At 34.5% G+C, this 13323-nt stretch overlaps 2 protein-coding genes across 3 annotated transcripts; one reads left to right on the plus strand and one right to left on the minus strand.

Annotated features, from left to right (window-relative positions):
* Positions 1–1020: 1020 nt before the first annotated feature.
* On the minus strand, positions 1021–4382 carry LOC111480234 (receptor-like protein kinase HAIKU2). The gene is made up of 2 exons (XM_023125163.1): positions 1670–4382; positions 1021–1589 (listed from the first exon to the last, which is right to left on the minus strand). Exons 1-2 carry the CDS (start codon positions 4206–4208, stop codon positions 1189–1191), a joined length of 2940 nt encoding a protein of 979 aa, XP_022980931.1. The 5' UTR covers positions 4209–4382; the 3' UTR covers positions 1021–1188.
* A 5261-nt stretch (positions 4383–9643) lies between these two features.
* LOC111480284 (probable beta-1,4-xylosyltransferase IRX9H) lies at positions 9644–12979 on the plus strand. 2 transcript variants are annotated; one of them, XR_002717776.1, is made up of 5 exons: positions 9644–10832; positions 11785–12034; positions 12131–12344; positions 12571–12707; positions 12820–12979. XR_002717776.1 is itself a non-coding variant. In XM_023125241.1 (4 exons), exons 1-3 carry the CDS (start codon positions 10027–10029, stop codon positions 12299–12301), a joined length of 1227 nt encoding a protein of 408 aa, XP_022981009.1. In that variant the 5' UTR covers positions 9644–10026; the 3' UTR covers positions 12302–12344; positions 12571–12979. The 2 variants fall into 2 exon arrangements, 1 of the variants encoding a protein (XP_022981009.1); XM_023125241.1 differs by having other exon boundaries at positions 12571–12979.
* Positions 12980–13323: the final 344 nt, after the last annotated feature.

A 13323-nucleotide genomic window follows, 5' to 3' on the forward strand; every position in this document is an offset into this window, starting at 1 on the left:
CTTTTTGCTGCTACCTATGATTGAAATAGAGGTGATTTTAGTGTACACCCTCAATAATTCTTTATTGTTTTTTTTTTTTTAATAATAAATTTTACCTCTACATTATTTAAAAATAAATTGTTTTTTTTTTTTGTTTAAAAATGTTTTTAGAAAAGAAAAACGTTTTAAATAAGGCATTTTCTTTTAGTACAATTTTTAAATTCCGTGTATTTAGGATTACGTTTGTACACTAAAAATATTATCATATCATAAAAAAAATAAAAATAATAAGACCACGACCTGATTATGGAATGCACTTTAGAGCGCATTATCCAGTGGGCCCCACACAGTTTAAAATCTATAATTTTTATATCATTTACTAAAATTAGCACAAATCAAATATGAAATTATTATCATTATTATTATTATTAAATACGAAGGTTGGGTTGCAAATTCTATTTAGATTACTCACGTCATCAACCCAACCAACTTAAACTTTTGGATTAATGAGTTCGAAAGATTTCTCCAACCCAACCCGTGTTCATACCCATTTTCTTTTACACTTTATTCACACAACAACTAAGAAGCCGAGCAGTAGCTAGAAAGCAAGCGAGCGCATAGTTAGCCTGTGCTATATATCGATATGGTTCGTGATTTTAAAAGTATGAGAAATAATGGAGTTTATGAGGGAAGAATTGAGTAATGCGGCGACTGAAGGCCGCGTCTCAACGCATTATGTAAAGCAAATTAAGCAGTGATTATTCTTTTATAATATTCAAATATAATATCTTAATATATTATTTATTTATGCAATATGCTTTACAAAAAGTCAAATTCTTTCTTCCTTTTTCCCTTTTTTTTTTTTAATATTATTATTAAATAAATCATTTACGATTTTCTTTTCTTATAATTTTGGATAATTTTGGATGTTCGGGACCGGTCAATATGCAAGGAAGAATTTCTTACTCGACGCCACTAATTCGAGCTCGAGAGAGATATCAACCACTCGAGAAGGGTATGACATAGCGTGTCGGATCTCAATCAGGTCAATATATGTGCTTCCTTAGCTTCTTATTCCCAAAAGGCATAATGTACAACTTAGAAATCACCCAAGCCCATGATGGTGGCCCATGGTACTATTCCAACAGGCCCAATAACATTAATGGGCCGACAGAAAAACTGGGCCGACATGCCTCGAATAATCTTAGATTAGTGGTAAGGTTTAGACACTAATGCGGTTGCTAATTCCTTTTTAACACTCCCATCATTTTTGCTAATCGTAATTCCAACTAACCCACAAGGTTGGGCTTCTTGTAGCATTTGGACCACGCTTCTCATTGTCGGTCTCGATGTCGGAGCCCTGGCTGTGCACAAAATCCCAATTCTCAGGACCTTTATGGCGTCCTCTTTAAACATGTCTCCTAGCCTTGAGTCTACCAAGCTCAATACCCTTTCTCTTGTCTTCAAATTGTTTGATACCCATTCCACTATGTCCTTGTTCTCCCCGAACTCCGCCTCGATCGCCTTCTTCCCGCTCACCAACTCCAACAACACGACCCCGAAACTGTACACGTCACTCTTTTCGTCGACTTTGTAGGTATACCCGTATTCTGCATGAATTAATTTAAACTTAATACAACTTAAAGTAACGACGGGATGAAAGAATGAACAGTAGGACAAGTGGGTTTACCTGGAGCGATGTAGCCTGGGGTGCCTGCGATGACGTGGGAGCTCTCGGTGAATCCACTAGCTTGAAGCATTTTGGCTAGTCCAAAGTCTGCAATTCTTGGTTTTAGAAATTCGTCCAAGAGTATGTTACTGGCCTTAACGTCTCGGTGGATCACTGGTCGGTCGCAGCCGTGATGAAGATACTCTAACCCCTTTGCTGCTCCGACAGCGATTTTGTATCTTGTTTCCCAGTCCAATTCCATTTTTCTGGATGTGTGAAGTCTGTCCCATAAGCTTCCATTAGGCATATATTCGTACACCAATAGATTTGAAACCTCACTTGTAATGCTGCAGTAGAGCTTCACCACGTTTACATGTCGGATTGAGCTTAGAGTCTTCACCTCTGAATCGAATTCTGAGGATTTCGTTCTTTGTTTTTGGAGAATCGGCGACGAGCTTCGGTTCCTCCTCTTGTCGTCGTACGGATTGGTGTTCCATATATGCTTCACTGCAAACTCTTTCCCATTTCCTACCGTCACTTTATAAACGTTGCCGGAACCTCCTTTTCCGATAAGATTCTCGTCTTTAATGGAATTGAGAATCTCGTCCTCTGTGAATGACATTACATGGAAGGATTTTAGGTCCCACGATTCCTCTTTAAGCGACCAATCTCTGTCTTTTTCACTCTTTTTTAACGTTATGAAGCACCATACTGTTATGCTGAGAAGAAGTAATCCGATGGCGAAACAGATAACGAATGTACGAACGTGCTTGGAATCGTCGGATCTCTGTGAGCATCGCTGTAAAACGCCATCAACATCACTACAGAGGCCGGGGTTTCCGGCGAAGCTTTCATTGTAAGCTCCATTCGCAAGCAATTCTGGTACCGGACCAGTTAACTGATTATTCGAAAGATCGAGAAAACTTAACTTTAGATGCGAAAACGTCGAGGGGATTTCACCAGAGAGGGCGTTATTGGAGAGATTCAGTGAATTTAGAACAGCAAGAAACCCTAGAGACGAAGGGATTTTTCCCGAGAACAAATTTTCCGCGAAATTGACGATAGACAGGGAATCACACGAGCCAATCGTCTCTGAAATCAAGCCAGAGAATCTGTTGCTCTGCAATTCGAGGCTGTCAAGATGCTTCAAGTCACCAATAGTTGCCGGAAGTTCACCTGAAAACTCATTATTGCTCAAACTAACTTTAGTAAGAGATTTTGCTTGCGAAATCTCCAATGGCAAACGACCAGATAATCGATTATTCTCAACACGTAATTCTGAGAGAGCCACCGCCTTCCCAATATCAGAAGTGATCGAACCTTCCAATTGATTTGACGCTAGATCAATTATATTCACATTCGGCAATCCCCAAATCCCAGATGGAACAACACCGGTGAGCGAGTTCTCACTAACTCTAAATCGCGTTAAAGTTGAGCAATTACCGTAAGTCGCCGGAATCTCGCCGGAGAAATTGTTCTTAAGAATGAGAAGCTTCTTCATCGTCCCTTTCTTACACATATCCGGCGGAATAGATCCCGACAAGAAATTTTCAGACACATCAATGTAATCAAAATCCGACCAAGAACCAATCAATTGCGGCAGCGGACCTGTAAGCCGATTACTATAAAGCGAAAGATCCACCAGCGACTTGAACTCACCAAGCTCCGCCGGAACACCGCCGGAGATTTCATTATCAAACAGTTGCAGAGAAACCAAATTCGTCAAAAACCTCACCTCCGACAAATCCCCACTTATAAAATTCATCGAACCATCGAAATTCTTCAGCCGGGTTAGGTTTCTCAGCCCCGCCGGAAGTTTCCCCGTCAATTGATTGCCGTAAAACTCCAACTGCCATAGATTCTGCAAATTCACAATCTCCGCCGGAATTCCCCCGGTGATGTAATTTTCCGAGAATTCCAAACTCCGAAGCTCTGTAAGATTCCCAATAGCCCTCGGAATCTCCCCTGTTAAGCTGCAATTCGACAAGTAAAGCCATGTGAGCTTCTTCAAAGCTGTGACCTCCACCGGAAACGTGGCGTTGTCGAAAGCGTTATCGCCAAGGCTCAACTCGATCAACCCAGTAAAATTCTCGACGGATTTCCATGGAAACTTCCCGGAAAACCCACTTAAATTCAAGTACAGATACTGCAATTCCGTCAAAGAATGTATGTTGGGGAAGGACCCAGAGAAGGAATTGATACCCAGATCCAAATATTTCAATTTGACACACTTGTTCAAGCTCTCCGTTGCTCCGCCGTGCAAGGAATTCGACCCAAAAGCTAGCTTCTCCAATGATTTCAGTTCACAAATGGCATCAAATGGAAGAACCCCTGATAAACCCCTTTTGGAGAGGTCGATTCCGGTGACGAACTCGTCGGAATTACAGGTGATTCCGGTGAAGTTGCAGATGGGGGTTTCGTGTCCCCAATTTTCAAACGCCTTGGTGTTCGAGCTTTGGAGATTGGTTTGGAGTTTGGTTAGGATCTGACGTTCGTCGGACTTGATTCCGGTGAGGAAGCCCAAGAGAGAGAGAAAACAGAGGAAATGTAGAGACGACATGTCGGGAAAGTCGTCTCTTGTTTGGTCGGAAATGGAAGAAGAAGAAGAAGAAGAAGAATTAGACAAAGAAGAAACCGACCGACAGTGAAGCAAGTTGCAGCTCGGTGACAGAGCCTACAATGGCCGAAACGGTGCGTTCATATTGAACTTTCCAACTCTCCACTGTGTAAAACGCCTAAGAAGCTTCCATTTTAAATTGGGTTATTATTATTATTTATTTATTTATTTATTTTTATTGGAAGACGTGACCTAAATAAATGAAAAAGGGTTTAAGATGGAGGGGAAAACGACCAAAAAGATTATATTTTTCATAAATTTTCTTATCATAATAATTCATACAACATTAAACTAAACCGAACTCGAACGTCACTTAATATTTGAGGAATCTCATGAATTGAAAAGTCGGGATCGAAACTATTTCAGGGTATTTTCCGACCAAAAATACGTATTAATTTTATCAAATATAAACATTTCTTACAAAATAGTTTAAAAAATATTTGTCGGGTTATATTTTCATATTAAAATTAATATTTATTTTATGTTCAAAATAATAATTAGATTAAAAAAATTTGTATGACAATGATATAAGAAGAGAGTCGCGTATCAAATTTGTTATGATTTGAAAAAAAAAATTCTCTTTACAAAAAAATAAAAGAGAAGAAAATAGGGATTTAAATTATTTATTGTTGGAAAGAGACAAAGGAAATTAGAAAGTGGGGTCCACATTCGCTGGAGGCCGCCATAGTTGACGATCATATCTGTCTGATGTGCCTTACGTCTCTCCCAGCACGTGCATCAAATTTTTTTATTTTTTTAAATCTCGATTGTGCTTTATTCTGTTCTTTTTTTAATAATAATAATAATAAATGCAGAATTATATGAGAATATTCATAATGAAAAATAAATCTAAGTCTCCAATCCCAAGACCACACGTGTGATGAAATGAAGTTAATTTCCGTATTTTGCTTTAAAAATTAGGTAAATTTAGGTGTAAATTAGATATGGTGTGAGAAAATGAAAAATTACTGAAAATATTTTTCTAAATTAATATGTACTTACCCTTTGGAACTCGACCATAAATATTGAATATAAATTTTTTATAATTTAAATTGAAATTTAGATATATTTATTAAAGATTCTCAAATTAATTTTTTTAAAAGATTTTCCTTTTTTATGATTTTGACAAGTGACGTGTTTTTTTTATCATATTTAGAATATTCAAAATTTAAAAATTTTATCCGTTGATAATTTATTCATAAAATATATAAATTTATTCTTAATTTACCGATATTTATTTTTAAATTCTATAGACAATTAATTTATATAATTATTGATTTTTAATTAACCTACTCAAATGATGAACCGAAAAAATTTAAATTGAGGTTGGAGAAGTTTAATAAATTCGAATTAAATTTTCTTTTTTGGGCTATTTTCTATTTTAAAGAAAAAGTGGATAAAAAGGAAAAAAGAAAAAAAAAGTGGGAGGATAAGAGGAGAAATTAAAGAATTAAATCCACATATTAAAAGTAATAAAGTTGTATAAAAAAGCATTCAAATTTAGGTCATACTCACCATCCACTCCCATTTCAATTATTGAAATTCTAAAGTTTTCAAGTATTGCTAAATTACTATATTGCCCTTGCTGTTTTATATCACTCTTTCAACTTTTTTTTTCTTTTTTTTTTTATGTTTTTTTTAGTTTCATTCTTTTTCTATGAATATTAATTATAAATTACTCCCTCCGACGGTAAGTTTACTTCCTCCTTCGTCTTATCAATCAAATATGTTTTATTTTGTTCCTCACGTAAGAAGAATCGAATTTTTCCTAACATTGTGAAGAAGTGGCGTGATGGTAATTGTGTTATGTGTGAGGTCGTTGTCACTATCGCTTGTCGTTGTTGGAACTAGAGTCATTGCCGTTGGTTACAACAAGGGTCGTCTTCATCGCTTGGTGGTCACTATCGTCGAATTTGATACATGCATAAGAGAAGATTATGGTAAATATGGGAGACGAAGAAAAGGTAAAAGAAAAAAATAATATTTTTTTATAAAGGGGTAATAGGGTAATTTCCATGCCTTCAAAAGTCCTATTAATCTATAAAGAATAAAAACCCTTCCAAATGTCTCTCTTACCCCTATATTTTGTTGCATTTTTTTACAATTATATCCCTAGTATATTTAAAAAAAAAAAATCACTAAATAAATGGAAATAATATTTATATTTTTGTTAAGCCATTTATAATATTCTAAAAAAAATTATAATTTTTATTGTTGGGTTATTTGTAGGTTACATTGAGTCGGATTGTAACATTCTTTAATCTCAATCCAATTGGTAATTTTTTTTAATTCAAACAACTATTATTAAATAAATAACTCGACCCAACCTGACCCAACATAAATTTTATATGTTTTGATTAATTTAAATTATTTGAATTATTTTAAAATTTTGTTTTTTTATGTAAGTAACCTATTTTTAAATATCTAATTAATATTTGCCTCTTAATTTCAATATATCATTTGAAATACTATATTTTAAATAGTAAAAATTTATTTAGTTGAATACCACCCATAAAAAATAAATAAGAAAATAAAATAAATATATGTGTATAATTATATTACGGTCATAAATCTTCGAAAATATCTTCGACATTATCAAACATAAAACATTTTTATAATGTAACTCGTTTTTTTTAGACGATGACAAGATTTGCACTTTTTTTTTTTTTTTCGATCCATAGAAAAATCAATAATTTTTTTTTAAAAAAATGTATAATGTAGAGTGAAAATTTAAATTAAAGTTGTAATGGTCTAGATCCATTGCTAGTAAGTAAATATTGTCGAGAAAGATTTTCATATGTTTTGTTCTTCACAAACAAACGTGAGAATCATAATTGAAGTTTAATATATTTACGTGGAGTAGGCAATGATTTGGATGATTAAATGCTTCCACATTTTTTGGTGTCTTGTTTTGACCAACGCATTACTAGTTGACCAATTGGGCTATGTCATTCTCAACTTTCTTCACTACTCACACATACAGAATTAATTTGTGGCAGAAGAAAAAAACAACCACCGTCGATCAAAAAGGAAAAAGAAAGAACGGTGGTGATGGAATACATTGAGATTTTGACCACGACATGTAGTAGTTTGATATGTTATTTTATTTTACGACAAACAATAAATGAAGAAGATGGTCTCATTGCTCCACTACTCAACTTTTGACTACTAGAAAGTAAAGGGTAAGAGAGAGAAATTATTTTTTTATATAAAGTACCCTCGTTGGAGATGTTCATATGACCCATTAACTCAACCAACTTAGACTTTTCGGGATAAATTTTTTTAAAAGCTGAAAAAATTAGGCTCAGTTGGGTTAATCTAGCCATAAAAATTTAGAATACAAAGTTACCCTATTTCTAAAAAGGTTAAGAATATTTAGTGCCGGTAATTGATGATCGGTTAATTTTTTTGTATTATAAGTACAATTTTTAAAATATTATTTTTTTAAAAACAACCCTACAACTCAACTCAACCCGAAAAAGAAAGAATTGGGTTAGGTTATATTCGAGTTGTTTACGCTAAGAACTCAACTAACTTGAAATTTCGGATCAACGGTGAAGAGTTTTCCAACCAAACATGATTGGATAATAAAAATTAAAATAATAAATATTATTTCCATTTAGGATTTTTTTTTATTAAAATGAAAAAAAGAAATTATTTTTTTATGTGGCACACCGATTTTGCAATACTTTTAAGCCTCTTTTAAAACTTTTTTTTACACGTGCTCAAGCATTTGTTTAGGGACTTTTAGTAGTGGATTTTGTCCCTTCAACAAAATAAATATTTTTTTTTTCTAATTTTAAATAAAGAGTTTCATCTTTATTAAAACTTAATAAAATCCCAAAATAAATAATAAAAAAATATTTAGTGCATAATTCACTGAATTATGACATTACTTTTTATCCTTCACTTTAAAAAATATAATAATAAATAAATAAAAGAAATTAAAAGCCCTCGACCATTTCATTTGGTTCGTCCACTTCCTTTGGTAAAAAGGAACCTTTTTTTTCGTGATTTGAAACCCGAACTTTTCTTATTTAAAAGATAGATACTTTATCATAAAAATAAGTTCGAATACAACATAATCCAATAAAGATGGTCGGTCCATAAATTTAAATATAATTTAATAGATACGATATTAATTTCTAATATTTAGATTATTATATCTCTTCCTTCCAGTAATATAAATTATTTTCAAAATTTCGATTTAAAATATTTTTTTTAAATGATATAAAAGTTTAATAAAATAGGTATTTAATTGAATTCAACTATTGATATAAATGTTCCACATTAGTCATAACCATTTTGTTTTTATCTAAATTTTCTTCAAAATCTTATCCATTAATTACTTTATTTTATTTTATTTTTTAAAAAGAGCCCTTTTAATAATTTTATTTCAATTCAAACCGTCCACGTAATTAAAAATTTTAGTTTATTATTTTATTATTATTATTTTGGAGTTTAATTCAAACAAACAAATTAAATATTAAGTAGGACTTCCACTAATTCCGTAAAAAAGAAAAAACTCTTAATTATACGACTCATTTATTATTGGATGAAAGTCCGACTAATTTAGAGAATGATAATGAATTTATAATAATAATAATAATAAAAAAAGCTATCTGATTGTTACCCAAAATCTTTTTAAAATAAATAAAATAAAAACTAGTGTCTGGATCACGGAATGGGCCTATAACTTTGGGCTCAGGTCCACAACGGATATGAAGTTATGGATCTGAGACTTGGGCCGACAATAGTTATGGATCCGTAGCCCCTTCATTTAATTATTTTGAATTAATAATTAATGTCTTGTTTTCATTAATAATAATAATAATAATAATGCAATGGATTATACAATATTTATTAAGAAATTTATTTGAAACATTAAATTGGTTGTCGTTTTCATCCAACAAATTTACAAGGAAAAACATTTTTTTTTCAATTAATTATTTATAGGAAGTAATAATAATAACTCACCAAACTTTCATTCTTTTTTCAATGCCCAATTATTCTACCAACATTAATTTATTGAATTAATATATAATTTTTTAACACGTTGTTCACGTGTAAATTTAAATGCAATGTACTAAGAAAGTGGGTCAAATTTGTGGGGTTTAATATTGTAATCTTATGCTGAGATTTAAAGTAATTATAAGGTAATTAATGAGCTGTGTGGCTATAAATTAACTAATTAATCATTAGTCAACCATAAATTTTTATTTTTATTTTTAAAAATTAAGTTGACATTGTTAAAGATTATTGGGAGTGAGTCTGCATGTGACGAGAGTAATGATCCGAGGGCCGAAATTAGAGATGTTTCAGAGATGGCCACGTGTTAATGATCCAATGGCCCACAACGCGTAGCTTTTAATGAACAAAGCCATTGCCCATCTGGAGCTGTACGCGCAAGCTCTGCCCACAGAAGAAACTCCCGCTAGATCTTGGCCGCCAGCCCCTGCCCGTAATTTCTTCCTCAAAGTATCTCGTCTCCTAAATTTTCTGCAAAAACCTAAACCCAATCTCTCTCCGACAACTGCCTTTCATTTCGGATTTCTCTTCTCAATTTCCGTTCCTTTGTTGATTCTTTTCCTCTCATTTTCCCTGTTAATCTGTTCTTTTTTTTTTTTCTAATTAACTTTGCTCTGTTTTCCCGATTCGTTTGATTGCTTCGTTGTATACTAGACTTCAGAGCTTTAATTTTCAGTAAAATGTTGTAGATTCATGTAGTGCTATTGAGATTTACTTCTGTTTTGATTGCTTAATGGCGTCCATTCGGAGGACTCTGTCGCCGGCGTATCCCGATCGGGTGTATCCTAACGGAATCCCGTTTTCAACTTCTTCGCCATCCTCGAAGCTTCTTTCGAATGCTAAATACTCGTCTACTTTCTCTTCTTTTGCCATCGGAGTGCGGAGATTTATATCTGGAGCTTTCTTGCTCAGACATCCTCCGAGGAAAGGTAGCAATGTTTGGCGAAGGGCATTCTTTAGATGCTGTGTGTTTTTCTTGCTTGGCTTCTTGCTAGGTATGATGCCGTTTGGCCATGACGGCGACGATATACGTAGGCATGACTTCTCGTTTGAGATCAAGCCGCCGCATGTTAATGCGCAGTTTGAGAAAGATACTCATGGTCTTGTTTGGCGAGAAGATTCAGTTGTCGATTCAGTTAATTTGTCGGTCAAGCCGTCTCCAGAAGTGAATTTGTCTCTCACCTCAGTGCCAAAGAGACAGTTGATTGTGGTGACGCCGACTTATAATCGTCCACTTCAAGCCTATTTCCTGAATAGGTTGGGTCAGGCGCTGAAGCTTGTGAATTCTCCATTGTTATGGATTGTGGTGGAGATGAATTCAGCGTCGATGGAGACTGCCGAGATATTGCGGAAAACGGGTGTTATGTACAGGCATTTGGTTTGCACTAAGAACATGACGGACGTGAAGGATAGAGGAGTTCATCAAAGGAACGTGGCATTGCAACACATTGAACATCATAAGCTTGATGGAATCGTTTACTTTGCGGATGATGACAATATATATTCGTTGGAGTTGTTCGATAGCCTGAGGGACATTGGGTAATTGAAACCAATTCTGATGATCTTACGGATGTGTATTTTCTTGGATATATTGATTTAAATGTTGGATATTCTTTCTATCTACTGTTTGCACGTTTTGTGTTCAAATTTTCTGTTGCATTCAAAATTGAGAACTACATGATCATCCGTTTCGATCACTGTTGCATTTTCTCGTCTTTTTTTTTTTTTTTTTTCCTTTTGTTGTGTATTCTTGGTTACATGGTGCGTTTTTATTGGCTTAGTCATTATGGCAGTTCTTTAGCTGAGAAAATAGTGCATATAATTTCCCACCTATATATTCCTACCCGCCCCGGGCTGCGCAGCTAATTTTGTGTAATTATGTGGTCATCCTTATCATTTCTGGTTACATCTAAGTTGACTGAATTCTTGAGCGTCAGCGACAAAGATTAATAACCACCTTGTTGGCGGTGTTCTTTTACCAATGACAGAACTTTCAAGAGGCTAATTCGTGATCTTTTCTTTTCATGAGTCAAACTTTGTACGATCTCACTTGCTAATGCTATGTCTTTTCATTAGAAGTTCGTGTGATGGTCCCTCGATCTTGATTGCGTCATATGAGTTTCTATAATATGGCTCTTTTTAGCCCTTCCTGTCACATAACTTCACTTTTTCATTAGCTTCCATTTGAAAATGGTTTAGATCCGAAGAAAAGCTACATTCATGCTGTTTTTTTCTTGAGGAGGTGTTACTAGTTAGGAAAGCTCTGTCATATTTTAGATTCCTTTCCGATATAATACTCAACTCTTCTTTCTTTTATTTGATAGTTTGAGCTGGGTTTTCTTTTGAGAGACGACCTTTTATCTTAGAAATCAAATTGTTCCCATACCAAAATTACATTTCATGTTTTCTCAACATGATGAAGATTGCTAGTTCAAACTTCTAATTTCTGTTTACTTTGAAGATTCCTAATCTTAGTATGCTCATCTTGCAGTCGCTTTGGCACTTGGCCCGTTGCTATGCTTGCACAAAACAAAAATAAAGCGATTCTGGAAGGTCCTGTATGCAATGGAAGTCAAGTAATTGGATGGCACACCAATGAGAAAAGTAAGAGGCTTAGGAGATTTCATGTTGATATGTCCGGTTTTGCTTTCAACAGCACCATCCTGTGGGACCCAAAGAGATGGAGACGCCCTACTTCAAAACCCATTCGACAGTTGGACACTGTGAAAGAGGGTTTTCAGGTACTATTATGTGCCTTTCCCACAGTTTTTGAAGCTTTCATTCGCATGTATGCAGTGCTATAATTTCATTGCTTGCCGTCTTTTTCTTTTTGACAGGAGACTACATTCATAGAGCAAGTAGTTGAAGATGAAAGTCAAATGGAAGGTGTGCCAACTGGCTGTTCAAAAGTAATGAATTGGCATCTTCATTTGGAAGTTCCCAATTCTTTTTATCCGAGCGGTTGGGTGTTTCAGAAGAATCTTGATTATGTCCTGCCAATTAAGTGATTAAACTTTGCCATTGCAGTTTGAAGCTTAGAATTTGATACAGGTAACATCTTCTTTAGGCAAACAGGCTCTTGCAACTTTTTTGTCTACCATTGTAGAATTTAGGGTGTAAAATGAGGTTGGAAAAGAAACTATGTTTTATCTGATATTAAAATGCATATAGCTTCGTCACTTTCTGGACTCCTGAAGTTCATTTAAGTTTATCATCGGTTAATTGCAAACAAAGTTGAAATACAAATGACATAGATCCCATATTTTTTTGATGGCAGTTCGATCTAAATCTGAATTTTGGTGGCTTTTGACTTCCGATTGGATCATTTGCTTTTATTGGCGCTGTTGGTGATGCAGAGATCCATGGCTAGCTTGGCTTTCAACACAAAGAAATACGAGTTTATCATTTTTACTTGTAAGATTTTTCTTGCATATTCTTTAACAGAAATGAGTTTCTTCGTTTAGTTGTAGAGTTTTAGTGCTTACGTTAGAGAGTTTTTTAATTTTTGAATCTTCAATTGTTACAGCAAAACCTTCCAAATAGTGTGGGGGCAGGGACTATTGTATATCTAAACTCTGTATTTGTTGTAAAACCGGCCGGTGACTGAGTCGATGGGGCCTAATCAAGTAAGGCCACTTTCTGCCAAGGGTAAGACAGTTAGTTTGCAACATTACTATTTCCCATCACCCTCACTGTTTCAGCACACCATTTCTCAAAATATGCCAAGGTCCTGTTTTTTCATCTTTTTGTTTTTGGCCACACGTTCCACCAGCAAAAGGGTTCCCCTCCCCCTCCTGATAGGATAAATCCATCTTCCTAATGGAAGGGAAGTCTTGTCCCAGGAGGGAAAGCCCCCGTCCCCAGAGGAGGTTGGGTGTTATGATTAGCTTCGAGTACAAGGATTAAGGTCTATTTGAAATGACTTTATAAATGCTTAAAAAAAGTTAGTTTTTAGGTGGCGTTAAAATAGTCTTTTTGAGTACTTGGAAAGTTATTTCAAATAAACTCTTGAAGGAATTGGAGCTTAATT

Source organism: Cucurbita maxima, unplaced genomic scaffold (genome assembly GCF_002738345.1).
Source record: "Cucurbita maxima cultivar Rimu unplaced genomic scaffold, Cmax_1.0 Cma_Scf00006, whole genome shotgun sequence".
NCBI lineage: Eukaryota > Viridiplantae > Streptophyta > Magnoliopsida > Cucurbitales > Cucurbitaceae > Cucurbita > Cucurbita maxima.